The sequence below is a fragment of the Crocodylus porosus genome, unplaced genomic scaffold, assembly GCF_001723895.1.
Source record: "Crocodylus porosus isolate Cpor-Errol unplaced genomic scaffold, CroPor_comp1, whole genome shotgun sequence".
NCBI classification, from domain to species: domain Eukaryota; kingdom Metazoa; phylum Chordata; order Crocodylia; family Crocodylidae; genus Crocodylus; species Crocodylus porosus.
The window spans coordinates 6,936,837-6,956,207 of NW_017728928.1; the positions used below are offsets into that span (position 1 = coordinate 6,936,837).

The window sequence follows — 19,371 nt, forward strand, 5'->3', positions numbered from 1 at the left end:
ATTTCTATCATCCCACAGATTTCACTTACATTTGTGGTAGACTTTGGCAAAGAAATGTCACTGAATTTCAGGGGTCATGAGGTTGACGCTAAGCATTAATTTTGTCTCTAGTATATCATCCATACACCTTTCATCTAAAGAAGACTATAACAGACAGAGCCATCCCCAGGTTTTTGTATTGCTAAAGTACAGATGTACAGAAAAGCAAGTAGTCTAGGTTCCAGGGTCAGGATTTTCAAAGAGTGATTGGTGATTTAGATGCTTCCAGGTGCAGGTGCCCAGCTCAAGTCACTTCAAAGGAACTTGATTTTCAGAAAGCATGGAGTACCCAGAGACTGAGTTCCTCATAGTGGCAATTAGTCCCTCTTAAATAATTGTGTATAAGTATACTGGCAACTAAGTATATTGGCAATTAAGATGGTAAACTAAACTAGTCAGACAAGACTAATTCAAATAGCCTCCATCACAAGGAACCACCAGCTAGCAATGAAACAATACCCCACCATCCTCTCTCAGCTCAACACACCCTGGGTTCCCAAAAGGACTCCTTGCAGCCTGCCCCGAGGACTGATGATTTGGGGCTAGTTCCAAACTCTTCGTGAGAATGCCCTGCTGACAGCCTTATCACTGCTATATGGATGATCTCTTGCTTGAAGAGGAGGGTAGAACTCCCCCAAGACCACTGCAAACACTTTGCTAGAACTGTACACATGATCACATCACCTCACAACTGTATCCAGCCAAAGCTCAGTGTGCATTTATTTCATAGTCAAGTGCACTCAGCAGGTCTGTCTTTTTAGCTGTTTTGGAATGTATTAGCAATGATCCCCAGTCCTGACACTATTTAAGAGTGTGAGGGCTCACTAACGAGGCAAAAAGGCAGTGCCCATCTCACAGAATTAGGGAAGATGGACACATGCAGTGGCCAGAACAGACAGGTCTCAATCGCAACAGCAGCACAGTTTCCATTAACTGCAAAAGACTCCATCGTACTGCAGAAATCAACCATCGTGCACAAAGTCACCTAAGGACAAGGCATGCTCTATTGAAATTAGTCCTATTCCTTTCCTTGTCATCTCTGGTGGGTCAGGCAAATTGCTGCAGCTCTCGTGGAATCCTCCCTGGAAGTGCAGGGTGAAGAGTGGGGAATTGCTACATACAAACAACACTGCTGTATGGCATGATGTTTATAGGATGTGAGACAAAACACAAGGATGGAGACACGTGACAGGATTTCCATCTCATTTCAGGAGCACGGATGCTCACCTGCTGCTGCAACTTTGAATCCCAATGTGAGCAGATCTACAACATTTCAAAACATTAAAAAAACAGCCTGATGCAGCTACCTGCTGGTTGCTAAGGTGCAGATTTTTTAGGAAATATAGGTCCCTAGCTCCAAATGAAATCAATGCCTCTTCAAAACTGAGCTTAAGTGATTCCTCCTTCATCATCTTAATGGATCCTGCACTCCTGTGTACTGCCAGGCTCGCTGTGCTGGGAACGCCTGGTATTGTGGAGGCAGCCTCTCCCTCATTACAGGTAATCGTTTTTTTGATCCAAGATATTTGTCCAAGCCCAGACTGCTCCTTGCCAAGAAAGCCAGCACCTGTTCATTACCTGATGGACAGCTTGCATTTTTCAGCAGATACCAGGAGCACTATAGAAAGCCACGCTTAAGTCTGCTGGAGAGGAAGTGCCGCCACGTTCATCTCTCACAGTTGAATTGGTTTCTATGGAAATTGCTATTATTAAATAGTAATAATTGGCCAGTAAGATATCAGATTGTCCAAGCCATTAAAATACATGGCATTACAAGAGAAAGAAGAATCATAGTTTGTATTTTTCTTTGAATTTTCTAGCTTTGTAACCAAAAAAAAAAAAATCCTAGAGCCTCACTTAAGACCATTTATTTTTAATGTATTTTCCAAGCAGCTGCTCTTATCTGGAAGAGATGTGCAGCATACACTCAAAACAGGTGCAGCATACCACCGCTAATGAGGTGCCTTGCAAGGACTTGAGGCCTAATCATTTTTTACCAGGTTTTCTACAGCACCTGTGAGGAAGCAAACCTACCTCCACCATCACCACAGTCAGCTAAGACTGGTGAGTAATAAAATAAAATGAAGGTGGGTTCCTCAGTGGTGTAGGATTTGCAATTTTAACTGGTGTTCAGCCTATGGATGGATACAGTTTATAAGCCCTAATGACTGCTCCACAGGCACATATATTTTTCACCAATATAAGCAGGTAATTAGATTACACAGCCCAGCTAGTTAGACTTGGTTTGTAGCTTTTCAGAACAAAAGGGCAAGGCAGGAATAGAGAGCGCTGTGAACATGGAAGAACTCTAGGGACAGAAGCCACTGAACAATTCTCTTGTCATTACTAAACCACCGGCCGGTCGTTAAAGGAGGAAGTCAGTCTCCTCAAGCTTCAGGTGCTGCCAAGAAAGCCTACCTTACTGACACCTACAAAGTGAGAAGGGACTGCCTACAGAGAAAGCAAGACAGACTGCCTACAAACTGTAGCCAGCTGCTCCTTTAAGTTGCTTATTCCAGGTTAATTCTTACCTCTTACCACCTACACTTCCTTCGCACTGGGCCACAGGGGAAGGAACTTGCTGCTTTTAGCTACTGCTCATAAAGCACAGGAACACGGTAATCCCCAGGCAGCAATGTTTCCTTAAAGCAGAAAGGGTTATCATCCATTCTAGGCTTTTATTGGACTTTAAAAACCATATTAAAACCTGCCTTGAGCAGAACCCTGGCAGAGTGTGGCTTCATTGCTGAGGCAGGGTTCATTGTTCAACACCGACAGCTTTATTCCCCAAAGCCAAAAATAGAGGTTCAAGCTTATAGGCAGACAATAAAACTGGATTACCCAGAAAGTGCATTTCCCGGAAAAAAACATCTCGCTATGAGCTGTTGAAGCTTACTCCAGCCTGGTTCAGCTGGAGAAGCAAAAGTGGGGACTGAATTATTAGCAGCAGTGTTCTTGCCTCTGTGTTGCACAGTATTACGCTGCCATTCTGGCTAAGCCAACACTATTAAACATCTTATGAAAAAGGTTCTGGTTGCTCATGTAAAGACACTGCTTGTAGTTTATTTAGGAATAAACATCTGGAGGGATGTTGCTTGCTACTAAAATATTTTTAAACAAATCTTGTGTAATGTACCATTAAAAAAATCATCAGAAATCAGAAAGACAGGCACAGTACAACTCTTTCCCTCCCTGCCCCCCACCTGCCACTGCCACTTGCACAGAAGCCCCCATACTGGTTCTAGGCTTAAAATCAAGTCAGATTACAGCAGGTCTGCAACTTTAAGATAAAAATTATGCCACCTGATGATTCAGAGGACTCAAAACCTTTAAAAAAAAAAATCAACAGCTATAAGCAGCAGGTTTGCTAACCTAGACTGGGTCTTTAAAGCAGCAAAATAGCCTTGATATTGGCGCATAAACAGGCAAAGAATATTTGAGCAATTCTAACATTTTATAAAAGATATAAAAACCTCCGGTACAACAGGCAGCAGCTCTGAGTAAAGTATTTATCGGAGAAGATCCCAATAAAAGTCATAATAAGCAGTACTGAGGCAAAGAATCAGTTTGCAAAGTCAAAGGCAACTCTTCAGTTAATAACCACGCATTTCTTTCAATGATTTGCTTATTACCAAATTAGAAAGCCTATACTTCCAAAAACTGATCGTCTGTTCTGCAGTTCATTCTGTGGCCCAAGGTCCACTAAAGCACAGGAGTTCTGCACATCAGCCAGGCCAGCTGGCCTCCATTTTCATCAGTGTTTTTGTTGCGTCACCATCCTAACCATTTTCAGTGCCATCTCCCCTTGATCAGCTGGTACCTAGCATAGAAAGACAATGCATATTAACTGCTTTGCAGAGGCAGGACTCTAGATAGTTTGTAATCATGCTACTATTTAGCTTGCTTTTTGGAGGACATCCTTTCAGCCTTTTACCCAATATGAAGGCTTGTAAATAGATAAAGGGGTAGCAAAGTCACAACGACCTTGAAGTGACTTGCCAAGGGTCCAACCAGGTCTGTGGCAAAGCCAGGAAGACTAAGCAGGAAAAGCAGAAAAAAATATGCATACAACTGTTCTCATCATTTTCCTCTATTTTTTTAAATAAGTGTGTTACTTGCCATGTGTCCAGCCCTTAGAATCCAGTAGAAAGCCAAGTTCTCATAGGACTTATAGAAAGCAGCTGTCTCGGTGGATTCTGGGCATATGTACAGAGCCTTCCACTTCTGCTGGCTGAACCGCTCCAGCTTAGGCCATTTCAGCTTCCGGACCCACGCCTCTTGGCCTGACACAGGGACAGAAGGGAGTTATGCATATTATTTTAATCAAGGCAACACTGGAGATGTCCCCCTGTACCCACACTAGCATGCACAAAGCAAAGTTATTACAAAATCTAATGAAAGATATCACACATTCCCAAAGAACCTTGTCTGCCTATGATCCGGAGAGACAAATCCAGTTTGAGAACTGAAACTAAGCATCACAGAGATCCTCAATGAGATCTTCTAGACTGAACACTGAGTTCCATTGGGTAGAATGGTTTTCTTTAATCTTTACTAATGTAGAGGAGCCCCTGGGAACCCCATAAGATTGGGCCCCTAATATAGTCCATGGTCCATTGTGACCTATTTATAAGAGGACTGGAAAAGGGCCAATGTGGTCCCCATTTTCAAAAAAGGCAGGAAGGAGAACCCAGGAAACTATAGGCCGGTTAGTCTTACCTCGGTCCTGGGGAAGCTCTTTCAGAAAATTATCCAGGAGCACATCTGCGAGGGACCAGCATGGGAGGTTATGCTTAGGGGCAACCAACATGGGTTCATTAGAGGCAGGTCCTGTCAGACCAACCTGGTGGCCTCCTATGACCAGGTCACCAAATCATTGGACACAGGGGCAGCAGTGGACATAGTCTTTCTGGACTTTAGGAAGACCTTGACACTGTCTCTCACCCCATTCTCATTAAAAAAATTAGACAACTGTGGCGTTGATGCCTACACAGTCAGATGGGTCACTAGTTGGCTGGAGGACCGCACCCAGAGAGTGGTAGTGACCGGGTCATTTTCGACCTGGAGGGATGTGGGCAGTGGGGTCCCCCAGGGCTCGGACCCACATTGTTCAACATCTTCATCAGTGACCTGGACGAAGGGGTAAAAAGCACCTTGTACAAATTCACAGATGACACTAAGATGTGGGGGGATGTGGGCACGATAGAAGGGAGGGACAGGCTACAACTAGATCTTCACAGGTTACAGGGGTGGGCAGATGAGAATAAGATGGGATTCAATACTGAGAAGTGCAGGGTACTGCACCTGGGGAGGAAAAGCAGCACCATACCTACAGGCTGGGGAACTCCCTTTTCACCAGCACAGAGGCAGAAAAGGATCTTGGAGTCATTATTGATTCCAAGATGAACACAGGCCGCCAATGTGGGGACGTGGTCAGTTAGGCCAACCGTACCTGGTCATGCATTCACAGATGCATCACGAGCAGGTCCCAGGAGGCGATTCTCCCCCTCTATGCAACATTGGTCAGGCCGCAGTTGGAGTACTGCATCCAGTTCTGGGCGCCACACTTCATGAGGGATGTAGACAACATGGAGAGGGTCCAGAGGAGGCCACTCACATGATCAGGGGGCAGCAGGGCAGGCCCAACGAGGAGAGGCTACAAGACCTGAACCTGTTCAGTCTGCACAAGAGAGGGCTGACAGGGGATCTGGTGGCCGTCTATAAACTTACCGGCGGACCAGCGAGGAATGGCGAGTCCCTGTTCCCCCGAGCACTACCAGGAGTAATTAGGAATAACAGCCACAAGTTGACTGAGAGTAGGTTCAGGCTAGACATCAGGAAACACTATTTCACAGTCAGGGCAGCTAGGATCTGGAACCAACTTCCAAGGGAAGTGGTGCTCGCTCCTACCCTGGGGGTCTTCAAAAGAAGGCTACAGTCACCTTGCTGGGGTCATTTGACCCCAGCATCCTTTCTTGCCCACGGCAGGGGGTCGGACTTGATGACCTGCTCAGGTCCCTTCTGACTCTACCAACTATGAAACCATGAAACTTCTAAAAAGTTTACATGAATATAACATCTCAAATAGTATACAATTAGAAGTTATAATCCCTATTCCATGATGATATCTTTGAACTTTAACATATCTTAAAATTAAAACTATCTTTATATAAGTTTATTTTCTTTAAAAAAAGCATCTCAACCCCCCAAAAATATCAAAGCATGACTAAATAAAGAAAAATCTAATTTAAATTAAAAAACCATTTTTATTTTTAAAAAAATGTTGATTTTTTTTTTCCACCTTGCATTCAGGTCTATGTGTAGATGCAGCATGGATGTGAACCTCAGGGAGATTCTGCAGCACAAGCAAGTCCAGCTTATCCGTGTTTCCCCTGGTATTCCTGAATCCCCACTTCCTACACCCTGCAGGATGCTACCACAAGAATACTGACATCTCCTTCAGAGATGCAAAACACGCATCACATGACATTATTTCATGATTTCTGACAGCCATCTAACCAAGATCATCTGAGAAGACAAAGTCTGTATAAAAGGTTGGAGAGGATTATAGTTTGAGACAGCAAAGAGAAGCCAATTCTAGGACATTAAAAAGAAAAAAGCAGCTTCCATCCCACCTAATCTCTGCCTTCTGATTTCTAGAGCAATTTCTACTTTAAGAAGAGCAGTTCAATTTTAGCTCAAAATATAGCAAATTGGTGTGCCATACACTGCTAATCAGTTTTGACAGCCTAAATACCTAAAGATTTTGACAGCCTAGAGACTTATTGATTGCAGGGCTGTTCACTGAAGGAACTAAGTAGAGAATTGGAGCATCTGAGCAGTTAGGGGCCGAGAGATCTAAAGGATAAAACCATCCACAATATAAGATGACGGTTTGCCCAGCCTTGCAGGGGACTATTTGAATGAAGGAGGAAAGATAAGAGAACAAGGCCTGGCAGACTGGCAACAGCCTATAATATTCCAGCAACACCCAGGGTGGAGAGCAGAAAACCACTTCATTGCACAACTGGCCAAACAATGCAACACGAGCAAGCCTTCTGAGCCACTGAGATGCATGCAAGCTGACACCTGCTGTCTTGAGGCAGGTGCCCTTGTCTTTCAACACCATCCCCTTCATCTTAACTATCAGGCTCATCAAGTTACTGATTTCAGTTGACGGGACCGAACACCATCAGATTAGATTTTGTTCAATGGACAGTGAGATGTGGTCCCTGTCCAACAGAGATCGCTATCGCAACACATTAGTAGAAGCAGAGCAGAAGGGAATTAAGTCACATGCACGAATTTCAAAGCTCTATTTACCTGAACATATAAATGTGTATTGCCTTCCCCTGACTGCTCCCTAGCCTGCACTTTGTGGAGCTTCCTATTGCTCATGCTGAGAAATAGATCTGTGGTTGCTGATGTGTCACAACCAAGGAGCAGATTCTGAGCAGTGTCACTCATGAGAAGTGCAGCCCAACTGGAGGATGGTATAGGAGACAAACCCATCAGAATACCTCCCTGGCCTGGCTTGGGAGCTTGCTCAGCCCACAGCAGGAGGGCCAACAGCCTCTACAGGCTACTGGTTTATAGGCTTTCCTATGGCACTGGCCTCTAATAACTGAGCACCTCACAATACTAATTACTTCATTCTTGTTCTGCTGTAGTGCTCAGAGTAGCCTGGAGTTGCCACTGTAAAGACACAGCAAACAAGACAGTCCTTGCTTACCCTGAGACACAGGGAAGATTGGGGACCCCTGGTTTTCACATGAAGGCGTAAGGGGAGGGCATCAAAAGATGAAGCCAAAAGATGAAGCGATTTGACCAGTCATGCTCTTTTGTTACGGGAGGGAAGGAAAAAAATGGCACCTCAAATACCACGATTTACCAAAAGTCATGTCAGAATAATACTCCCAGTATGGTGGGCTTTAACCTAAAAAACTGAGAATCACTTAGGGATAATTAACCTTGCAAAGGTCTCTGTGGACTGAACAGCTTCAAGAGAAAGCTACTTAGGAGAAAAAGCCATAGCCACCTCAACTCACTTAGGAGAACAGATTCCTGCAGCACTCCTTTGTTCAAGAGACAGCAAGGGGAATATGCCTAGAGGTGGGGCAGGGATGGAAGAGAGACAGCAGCAGCTCCCACATCTCTGTACAGATACTCTTGAGTGCAGGAATGCAGACACATTGGTGACACATCTTTGCTACTAAGAGCAGAAAGTACCATGGCCATCAGGATGCTCCACCAAGAGGGAGAACAGAGAGGCACTGGCCTCAGAGGACTGCCTTTCCCTTGGTGTACCACAGACAGGTATCTGTAGCTTTATGAAGCCTAATACCCAATTTCTTCTGGGGCAGAGCCCATCTGAACCCCAGTCAAAAAACGGTCCTTACCCATAGTGTCGACAATAAGATCCAGCTGCCCATTGTAGATGGTAACATTGACGTTGGCCGCCAGCAGCTGGTCCACGATGTCAATAACAGGCTTCATGAAATCCCCAGCCATGTTCGTGAACACTTCTTCTGACTGCCCTAATCATTTGGACCCGGACAGAGAAAACACACTGTAATCAACAGAGTTGGAAGGCTGAGGCAGAGCAGAGACTGGCTGGGTCCCAACAAGACCCCACGACCAGGAGCAGAACAACACACTAGTGTTTGCAACTGTACCGTGTCCCTTGATTGTTAGTTTCCAGCTCCCATTACCAGCTTAGCAGGTGCTGGCAGGCATTCAGCATCCTCCCTCCCGTTCTCTTGCGGTGGATTTACACTCTCCGCCCCCACACCCTCCCTGCACTGGTTTTCCGTGGAAGAGACTTGATGGGGGCTGTTAGGGCACCCAAGGAATGACTCCACTACCCTGTTACCACCCCAGGAAGCACCTTAGGAAGATGTGACATGTTCACAGCACATACTAGGTAGAAGCAACATAGCTGTGTTGGCAAATATAACCCAAGAGGGCCAGGTGGGCTCCTGCTGCTCAGGTCTGAGGCAGACTACCTAGCTTGCTCCTGCGGCTATATGGCTGAAGGCAAGTGAAACTTGGGGGCAAACCTCTGGGCTTGGGCCTGCATGTAGGATGCCTGCCAAATACTTTGGAAACATCTGAAGCCTCAGGTGGGGGTGGAGGATGTTTGCTGGTAGTAAGGCGACATATGGTTCTTGAATGACTCACAGATTTGGAATTGATTTGGCTTGGAACATGATTTTTTTAAAATTGAAAATAAGACTATCCCCCCACCACGGTGTGCACCTGGCTAGTTCACAGTGGGCTGAAGACATGGGGACTGGACCTGACAGCATGTTTGCTCCCACAGGCTTCCCAGTGCCCTGTTGTGAAAGCTCTTCCAGCAATCTGTCCTGGGGAGCCTTAGACAGGGCCAGCTGCTTTTTGCAGACTATGATACCGCCCGTTACAAACTGCTCACGAGGTCTATGCCAGACAGCAGATGATACCTCCCCACTTGACAGAGTCCGGAATGATTTTCAGCTTCTTTCGGATGGGCCCATTCATTAGGTCACTTAACTGGTCCTTGTGAAGGTGTTCAACATGGCGTTGGTAGAGCCTCACTGCAGAGAAAGAACAAGCTTTAGTCTGGCACAGACAATGCTCAATTCTAAAATGGCAGACGGGCATACACGGGATGCAATGAATACCATAGGACAGTGCCGCAATCATCTCCTGAGGCTCACTGCATTTGGATCTGATGAGCTCTTTTTCTACTGAAACTGCAGCATCACAGAGGAAGCCTTGCTGACTTGGAAGAGATGAGCATTCTGACCCTGCTGTGAGCCAATTCATTTTACAGAAGAAAGAAACAGACTATTTACTTCCACTTTCTACTAAGGCAGACTGCTGCTCGCAGAAGGTTTCCTGGGGCTCTGCTTTCACTATTATGCATAGACCAATTGCTTCTTTTCACCAGACCTGTTAGTTTGAAGCTGCAACAACTGGTTATACTTTTGGAAATCAACAGTGCTGTTCACTTCCCTTATGAGCCTCTGAAAGCCAATAGAGAGGCAGGAAGAGGTGAAAAGCAACGCGTGTTAATTTTCACGTCAATGTTGACAGGACCTGAAGGACTGTGGAAGTCAAGTGTCTCACTAGATAATAGCTGGGAGGAAGACTATTTTCATTCTCCTGCTAAAAGAGAGAAGTGTAAGTGTTTGGAAGAAGCTGTTTAGAGGTTGTGAAATTTCACAGCAGTGATATATATTGCTCATCATGACTAATCCCAAGATCTGTTTTAATGGAAGTGCTATCCATGAAATGGCTGTCCTAATATCTATGCTCCTGCCCTGTCTACATATGGGGCCCAGCAGGTCCAGGTTCTTGAGCAAGTGTGTCAGGCATCTGCTTCAAGGCCTCATTTTCAGAATGTGATTGACAGACATTTCCTGCTCACTCTGGTCACAGGCGTGGGTTCCCAGCAACTCTGAAACTCAGGTCCTTGGAAGCTTAACTGTGTAAACTTGCTTGCCTCAACTTACTAAGATAGATGGCTTCATGTTCTCGTTCCTGGAGAGCAGGAGCCCGCTTGGTCAGGATGTTATAGAAGTTCACGCCGTCTGTGTTCTAGAAAACCAAGAGAACAGCTTGTTTTGCAAAAGGAGGATCAGGATGGATCTTCAATTCCAGTAGTTTAAGAAAAGAAAAATGCTTCTGACATAGGAGGCTCCAGCTCTCCTCCCAGATCAGGAATTAATATGCTCTATTTAAAAGAGACTCCTTGCTGGCTCCATCTTGAGGAAGACCTTTTGTGAAATGATTTCTGGCCCCTTGTTCCCTTAATTTCCTGAGTTCTGGAAGGGGCTTTTGGCAGTTGCCAACATTCACACTCAACTCGGGGTACTTATGAACACAGGTATGTGCTGGTATGTACTTGCAAGTCCTGCTACAAATATTCTTTTTTGACCGATAGGGCTGTGAATCTACAAGGACAGCATTATTCCACCTATATCAGCTACAGCTAAAGACCTCAACAACACAGACCTCTGAGATTTATTCTTCTGCTACGCCATCTCCAAAGCATGAGACCGCTCACTCCATTTGCTCTTATCACAGCAGCTTGACACATTGGTAAAGCCTTGGCTGTGCCTTCAGCTACACATGGCAGATGAATTACAGTGGCTGTATTAGCTTAAAAAGAAGAGCAAAAGGTTCCACAAGAGTGCGAGAGTAAGGAAGCGAAACCAGCTACAAAAAAAGCACAAAAAGAAGCAGTTTTTGGCTGGGTGTTTTAGGCTCAGTGGCAATGTGCTACTTGCAGAGGGACATGACTAACTTAAACAGCATTTGAGTCTTATAGCTGAAATTAATGGGTCTCTTCGCATACATGAAATTAAGGACACATTTCAGAGCTTTACCCAATCAGAACTTTAACACAGCCCTATCTGACATGCACTTGGGCCTCATTCTCTATTGCATCCTGTAGCCATTCAGGCCAGTGCAAAGCAAGTGCAAAAATGCTTCCAGGTTGGCACAGCAGAAACTTTATGAGAGACAGCCTCCTACCTGTTCAATTAACTCTTCTGTCTTACTCCAGAGTTGAGTGGCTAGTGCATAATCCTTTTTATTCACTGCATCCATGACTTCTTTGGCAGCAGCAGTGACTTCTGTGAGGCCCTTATCATCAAGAAGAGACTGAAATGCAAACAGGAAGAACCACTGACTTAAAATTTATGCTATGGACAATTACATTGCCAGGTTAATTTATTACATGGCTTTTATGCTAGCCGAATGTTCAAGTTGATGTCAGAGTTCACTCTTGTATTTAAATTGTATGGGCATAAGAAGTTCTTGTGCAAAGCCTAAAAGCTAGAACAGTTATTGCAAATGGAAAAGCTTGGGTAGGTACTTACAGTGCTGTAAAGGTAAGGTCCCCAGGAGAGTACCGAATCTAGAGGAAGAAAACAGACTTCAGTCATCTCCAATTAAAATTTCCTGCTAATGCAGCAGGAATAATAATGACAGGAGCCGATGGAGGCAAAGATGAAGTACTCAGGAAAGAGGCACTGTCAGATAAAATTTAGCTTAAAGTTTAGGTGCTGCAGAAAAGGCTGAGTACAAAGGCAGAAGACCAATACCACCACCACCATGCTAGCTAACGGAAGCTTTCTAAAGCAGCAAACAGACATTTTAATCCCAAACTTTGCAGCACTATGCTAAGGTATGAGAACTTAGACAAAATTGGACTAGTTAGCATTCACAGTCAAGGCATATCTACTTGCAAACATTACAAAAGGAAAGGAAAAAAAAGTCAGATTTTTGACAATCAATACTATAGTCATCCCTGGCTGGGATGCAATGTTTAGTGTGACCCAATAGGTCCCATGCTTCCAGCTTCCCACAGCCAAGGTGAGACAATGTCATGGGCCTGTTGTATAAATCTCACTGCAGGATTGGAAGTGGAAGTCCTTTGACTTGGTCTTTCCTCTCTCCCTCTTCCTCCCCAAGGGCAAAGTTACCCCAGCTGTTCAGCTATCACCTGGTGGATTCTCATTTTAATGGTATATGGGAAACAACCGTTTTAAAAAAGACAGGCATTGCTGAAATTTAGAAACACGGATTCTCCTGATATACAACACTCCATCTGGAGAGGCTGGAAAGCTGGCATTTTCCCACCTGCCATTTTGTTTTTAAATGTACTTAGTTGCCAGACTCTTCAAGAATGAACAGAGCTCTAGTGCCCAGCTGCTGAGCACCAGCTGCAGTGGGAGAGGGGTCCTTCAGCCTGCAGAGAAAGTCAGGACTGAGAAGTCTCACACTGGGCATCTTAAGATAGAGAAGCTGCAAGTCAGTGGTTCTCAGATCATCAAGAATACCAGATCACAGCAGGCAGAGGCCAGGTCTCCTCCACTGCACCATCATTTGGGAATCAGTTGTGGCCTTGTGAATCACTGTGACTTCACTTTAGCTGAAGCACTCTTGTATCAAAGAGATTTAGGGGCACCCTCTGCCATCTGCTTATGTGAACGCATGCGTGCTTGTTACTACTACAGAAATGTGAAATTATGACACTTACTAAAAGACAGTCAGTTTGCATCACAGCTCCCTGGAATATCAACACAGCTTTACTAAGATCTGTTTTTTTGCAGTCATTTAAAGCAGGGACAGACCATATATACCAATAGATATAGGAGGTTATCCAACTCTATGAACCTACCTAAGGGAGAAATCCAGGAATCCCCCAGGGCAGCACCACTGAAATTGCACTTTATGCTTCCAGCGTGAATTGCCTTTAGAAACACATGAAAGAAAGAGGAATTAGTATGCACATTAGTGAGTTAAGGAAAGGTGCTAAGCACCAGATCTTAAGTAGCAGAGAGAGATTTCCAAATGCAAAAATAAGCAGAAGTGTCCTGGTGTTACAAGAAACGCCCTCTCCTCCTCCCACATTTTAACTAACTTCAAGGGATGACATCAGAAATGAAGGATGACGAAAGCCTATTTGCACCCCAGATGACTGACAGTACATCCCAGCTCCTAGAAGAGCACACTCTGCTTCTGGTTTGGCTATGCTGGATATGGAGGAAAGAAAGGGAAGGAAATGCTCACATTGCAATTTGTGTTTCTGCATGCACTATATACACAAGTGCCAGTTCAGGGCACTTGGTATGCTTTACAAAGCTCGCAAAATCTTTGGAGTAGTTCAAATCTGTGAGAATAAGCTGACCATTTCAACAACCTCCACAGGTGTTCCTAGTGTGGTTTGAATACACTGTCCCTTGGGAAGGGCAAGATACCCGTTTGTTAAATTATCCAATTCAGGAAACAGATTTGGGGTTACAAAATTTGCAGGACAGAGTCCAAGGGTGGGGATGAAATGGTCAACTCCCATTGACTTCCAATGGGAACTAAACACCTAGTAGCTCTTCAAGCCTCTGAACGCCACCCCCCGCCCCATCTCCCACAAGACTACCTGGATTCTGCATGTGCCTTGACTGCCAGGGTACCAAGTTACTTTATGGTTAATCATGTCTTAGATGGACTAAGAGCTTTCTCTCTGACAGTAAATGAAGGGGGAAAAAGGCTTCTTACAACAGCAAATCAAAGGTGCTGCTCAAAAAAGCCCAGCTCAAATCCAGCATTAGACTTTTTGTAAAACAGTGACACTTTGGTAGACATGTGGGCAAAGTGGCATCTTACACAGGCAAGGATACACTTTACCTTATGCAGCTCTAAGGCAATGGCAGCTGTCATTTTGCCTCCATATGATTCTGAGAAGATGTAGAATGGAAGAGTCTGAAGGAGAAGCCACACAGCAAGGATGTTAGGCACCAAGCACAACACATGTCCTACCCACCTTCTGCCACCCACAAAACCCAAACCTCAGGTAGTCGTCACCCAAAGCACTGAATATCTGGAGTCATGGAATGTGACTTTTGGAGGAACTGGTTTTCATTTTTGTAACCAAGAAGGCTCTGATCTGATGAGCCTATTGGATAAGGCAGGATAGAAATCAAATAAACAATCAATCAATCAATAATCTATGCCCAGAGTCCATATGGACACAGGAATCTGCCCTCCTGGACATACAGCTGAAGCCAAAGACAGCAACAGAAATAAATATAGCTGAAATGGCCGTCACAAACAACTAATTCCACTTTTACATTTGTGGAGGGGAAGGGGGGTCACTAATTACACCTGCAACTCCTCCCATCACACTGCAGCAAATGCTCTCTCTTTGAAACCTGGATTGACACTGCATTCTCTTCTAATGCTATTAAACCAAAGTTAGAAGTCCCTTACCTGGAATTCTGTCTTACTCTTGAAGAATTCTTTAAGCAGCACCAGCATATCAGAAGCAACAGTGGCGACATCTTTTGCAAATGCACTGCTGTCATTTGCATAACTGAATCCAGAGCCAACGGGGTTATCGACAAACAGTATGCTGGCTGCCTGCAACTACAGCAGCCGAGAAAGAGGATTGTAATGCAGTCTCATTTCAGTTGCCCCCTCCCAGCAGGGCCTCAAGGGTGCTCTAAGAAATTTGCAGATGTCCAGACACAGCTTATGTCTGTTGTATAAAGCCATGGACTGAAATAATATCTTTCCATGTTTCCCTTAATTTTAAGCCCAGATGTTTGCAACAGATAATTCATCCAACCACATTTTCTCCACCAAAATCAATGAATATGCCTATACTGAAGCTCTCAGTTGGGTTTTCCTGGCAGCTGTTTTTCAAGCTGCAGCGTTTTAGGGGTGCAGCATTTAAAGCCAAACAAGTAAGTACTGCAAACACCTGAGGAATGATGATTCAAGCAGGTCTGTGGACTCGAGCACAACTAAAAGAAAGATTCTGCTCCTAGGGATGGCTGAATTTAAGATGAATGTATTTCTTGGGGTGTTTTTGTCTCAGTCAGTTATTTGTCATATCATATCTATGAGTCAATAAATAAAAAGCTGAGATTATCCCAATCATAAGCTTTCCATCATACCCAGGTTGTGTTTCTTGGTTTCAGTTTGGTATTTAAGGGACCAATTTCTTCAAAGTTCCCAAATCCACAGCCTGAAGCTCCTGGACCTCCCTATGGAGTGAAAAGAACAAGGAAGTTAAAATCTGGAGAAATCACGGTAAACTAATGGAATATGGTCACTCAACAGGAATAGTTTCTGCACTGCATGCTAAAATACAAAGTCCCCTCTCCACCCATCTCCCTTAATTATATACACGTGCTATTTGTGAACGGAATTCAGAAAGGGAATCAGTCACCAATTAATGAAAACACAGAGGAACCTTCTACTTTGCAGACAGAGCTCTGAAGCTTTTGTTTCCATCCAGAGAGGAAGTCACTTCTACGCAGGATGGTGTGGAAGAGTCAGCTACCAAACTGGTGCACTGAGAATAGTTAGTTCTCAACATGTTCAGCATTCCCCACTCCATATAAAAAGTTCTCTCAGCCTCTAATCCTCTGTATCCAACGTCTCCAAGCCTTACTTTCAATATAAGCTTCTCAGGGCAAGAGCCATCATTTCATTTGGCAGTGTCTCGCATAGAAGGCACTATCATGCTACAAAAAAATAACAAACTTCCTCTGTTGCTGCAATACAATTTTGGTGAGCAGGTGCAAGCATCCCAGTCACTCACATATTTGCATAACATTTTAATTATTTTTTCCTAACCTAAAAGCCTAGCTCATTAGCCAGGAACCGGACACAGAAAACTACTTGGAAAATGCAGAATGCTACTTCTGAATTACCAGAAGGTGATGGCTGATCAGTAGATTTGTATGTGCAAAAATGAAAATAAGATGCCTTTGAAAGCATCTTCCACAACCACTTACCTGCAGCCACATGATGAGAGGTAGTTCTGTGAAGTTTTTGGTAGGGTTGCTTGCATAGTACAACCACCAGAACATGTGTGCATTATTTCTAACTTGTACATATCCCCACGCTTCTTTGGATTCTGATCGTTTTAAAATGGCACCTAAAAGAAAAAGGAAAAATATTCAGCTAAGCCATACAAAACATTTGGTATGGCTTTAACCAAGATGTATTACAATGTTAAATTTGGGTGCAGTAATTACAAAAAAAGGTTTTGGCACTGAATAAAATATCTAGGGTCAGACTATATTCAAAACAATGTTGAGACCATTAGGTCTTCATGAATTAAATGAGGCATGCGCTTACCTGTTTGATCACGTAACTGCGACCTATGCCTCGTCCTATTGCTGGAGTAAATGTTTCTAGTGAGGACGTGGTTAGCACTTCTGAAGATCAGGATGAAATCCCAGCTCTGCTGAAGGCAGTGGCACAACCCCCATTCTATTCAGTAGGGCCAGGATTTCACTCAGAAGGCATAACAGTTTGGTCTCTCTCCCTCTAACAAGACCAACTCATGTTGAGATCCCCAAATATGATAACTTTAGGGTAGATGGGCTGTAAGAAAAGCCAACTGACAACGCACTAAGGACCTCACCTAAAGACCAGCGAAACCAGTATAAGGACTGAATCACCCATGGTGTAGAAATTGAGATTCATTCCAAGGATCAGACCCCTGATGTCACAGTCCCTTACCTCAAACACAGAAATAAGCACTGAGGAAGGCTCCCCAACTGAGAAACAGCATTAGAGAGACCATGGAGGACAGTACTTGGAAAAATACCACCTATTTTAGACTAAATAGAGATTTCTGGGGGAAGATATTTTTGCTGCAAAGAGCAGCAGTAACTGTGGCCTTGAACCAGCCTACATTCCACCGGCAGCGTTATCTATCCAGGACGCCTGGAAAACCTTGCAAGCAGAGGAAGGGTTACTTGGAGGCGGTCTCCAGAATGTTCTTATACACATCATTAGTTTAGCTGCGTCGTCTTTAGCTCTCATGTGTCCTGAAAAATGTCTGTGAGCCACATTACAGCATCAAGACTTTCCATTTCTTCTTACTACCAAAAACAGATGTAGTTCAGTTCATCCCATCCCATGGTCACAAAAATAAAGCTACCCCCAACATCTGCATTACGCCGTCATTGACAGACTTTTCGGACTGGCATGCTCCCGCCTCAAAAATACAATATCTTATGCTTAGTAGAAGGCAACTACAGAATCACTGCTTTCCAATCCAGGAGCAACCTCCACCACACACCAGTACTGGGACAGTCAGCCCAGAACACCTGATCCAGCAATCAGATCCATAACCTTCTCCTGAAAACTGCAGGCAGGTGGGTGCAGGATCTACCTCGGGGAGTTGGTGTCAGTCCGCTGCACTCCAGGGGAACCTTATTGCTTAGGATCAGGAAGTTTGGGTCATGGATGCTGAAACATCCAGGAGCAACAGAGCCCAGATCAGAAGATGGTGGCAGGGTGAAAATTTAGCAAGCTAAAGCACCTCCCATAAATCTATTAACTTATTTTGAGGAATAAATGTGGTCCTAAACCCAAATTATCTATTGGTTTTCAAGCAGAATTCTTTGCAATTAATCCTGCAGCTGCTTCAGATCAACCTTGGTGCATCTCGAAGGTATATTTGTAGCTAATTAGCTGGACTCCTCCCCTCCACTTCTGAAAGCAGAAGTGCAGCCTGGACCCTTCCTTTTCACCAGCCTTTAGCTTATTTAGATGCCTCGGTGTTGGCCTGTCCCATGGCTTACAGCGACTCAGAGCAGTTGAAACAAGGGACTGCCAATTCACAGCTCATAAGCCACCACCTCTGTGGCCCCACCGTAGACCTATGGGCTCAGACAGGTCACTAGTGTCGCAACTCACAACAACTGTGAGACACTACAGGTAAAGCCGCTTGTGCAAGGAGACGATAGCTGGCACAAGACAACAACATTGCCCCACCACTTATTTTATCAACAGCCTCCACAGCTCCACGAGGAACTCACAAAGCTGAAATCGGTTCCTTATTCCCAGTTCCTGGTTCCTTTTTCAAATCTGATCTTCATACAATTAAAAGCTGTCAGCAATGAATTAGACAGGCTAAAGAGTTCAAATTTCGTCAAAAATGTATCTTTACTAATAAAAATAGAAAATAATACCATGAAGCAAGTACCTAGAGCCCTGAAGAGAGAGCTGAGATGAGGCTGGGCTCATGGGGCAAAATCCTTTTCGGGTCCCCCCAAACCACACCTCTGCAGGACGCTCCTGGTGCATCCGAGCAGGGCATGGCTTGGCCACTGGCAGCCCCCAAACCGGCGTGAAACAGGTTACCTCGAACTGAAAGAGCTGAGACTGGACCTGGGAACAAGGAACTGGGACGCAGGAACACAGGCAATCCTCGACGTTTTGAGTTGCAACGAATGGCACTTACGACCTTTATAAATTGACGCGTAACGTTTATAAATTTATAAATAACCTTTATACGCTGACTCGTAACATCGTTCCTACGGGAAAATCGGTTCCTTGTGAGGACGTTTCGGGCCTGGTGCGTCGCCGGCCCGAGGAGGCCCTACGGGGCAGCCCATCCCGGACCCGCATGAAACATCTCGCCCCAAACTGACGGAGCCCAGACCGGGCCTGGGAACAAGGAGCCGGGAATAAAGGACTGGGGAGAGAGCTGCCACCTCTAGGATGGGCTGGCACACGTGAGTCGTTAGGTCGGCAAGGAGTGGTGCATTTAAAAAAGCCAAACCCACGGGGCTCGTCTAGAAATCGGATTCAACATCTCATCGTTTTGCTGAACGCCCTAAAATCGGGTTCAACATGTGATAGTTATTTATTGCTCTGCAGGGTGTGTCGTGGGGGGCTGACAAGGGAGCGGGGCGCCTACCTGACCCCAGGGCGAGCAGCGGCAGCAGGAGCAGCAGCAGTCGCGGCTCCATGGCGCTGGTGTGAGCGCGCGGGCGGGGCGAGGCGAGCGCGTCCGGCGCGGTTTGTCCCTTGCGC

At 44.9% G+C, this 19,371-nt stretch overlaps 1 protein-coding gene across 2 annotated transcripts; it reads right to left on the reverse strand.

Moving 5' to 3' along the window:
- Positions 1 to 1,891: 1,891 nt before the first annotated feature.
- Positions 1,892 to 19,354, reverse strand: SCPEP1 (serine carboxypeptidase 1). 2 transcript variants are annotated; one of them, XM_019542433.1, is made up of 13 exons: positions 19,256 to 19,354; positions 16,332 to 16,474; positions 15,486 to 15,575; positions 14,797 to 14,952; positions 14,215 to 14,289; positions 13,211 to 13,283; positions 11,907 to 11,944; positions 11,560 to 11,688; positions 10,536 to 10,620; positions 9,501 to 9,614; positions 8,439 to 8,576; positions 4,159 to 4,322; positions 1,892 to 3,859 (listed from the first exon to the last, which is right to left on the reverse strand). In XM_019542433.1, the coding sequence occupies exons 1-13, from the start codon at positions 19,305 to 19,307 to the stop codon at positions 3,794 to 3,796; spliced, it is 1,323 nt and encodes a 440-aa protein (XP_019397978.1). In that variant the 5' UTR covers positions 19,308 to 19,354; the 3' UTR covers positions 1,892 to 3,793. The 2 variants fall into 2 exon arrangements, with proteins under 2 accessions (XP_019397978.1, XP_019397979.1); XM_019542434.1 differs by lacking the exon at positions 19,256 to 19,354 and adding an exon at positions 17,065 to 17,306.
- Positions 19,355 to 19,371: the final 17 nt, after the last annotated feature.

Excerpts from the sequence above, each read along its gene's own strand:
- SCPEP1 (XM_019542433.1), bottom strand. The coding sequence starts at position 19,307 with ATGGAGCCGCGACTGCTGCTGCTCCTGCTGCCGCTGCTCGCCCTGGGG. Across the intron at positions 10,621-11,559 it reads CAGAAGAGTTAATTGAACAG|AACACAGACGGCGTGAACTT; the intron begins GTAGGAGGCTGT and ends TTGGTTTTCTAG. Across the intron at positions 8,577-9,500 it reads GGACTCTGTCAAGTGGGGAG|GGCAGTCAGAAGAAGTGTTC; the intron begins GTATCATCTGCT and ends CCAAATGATTAG.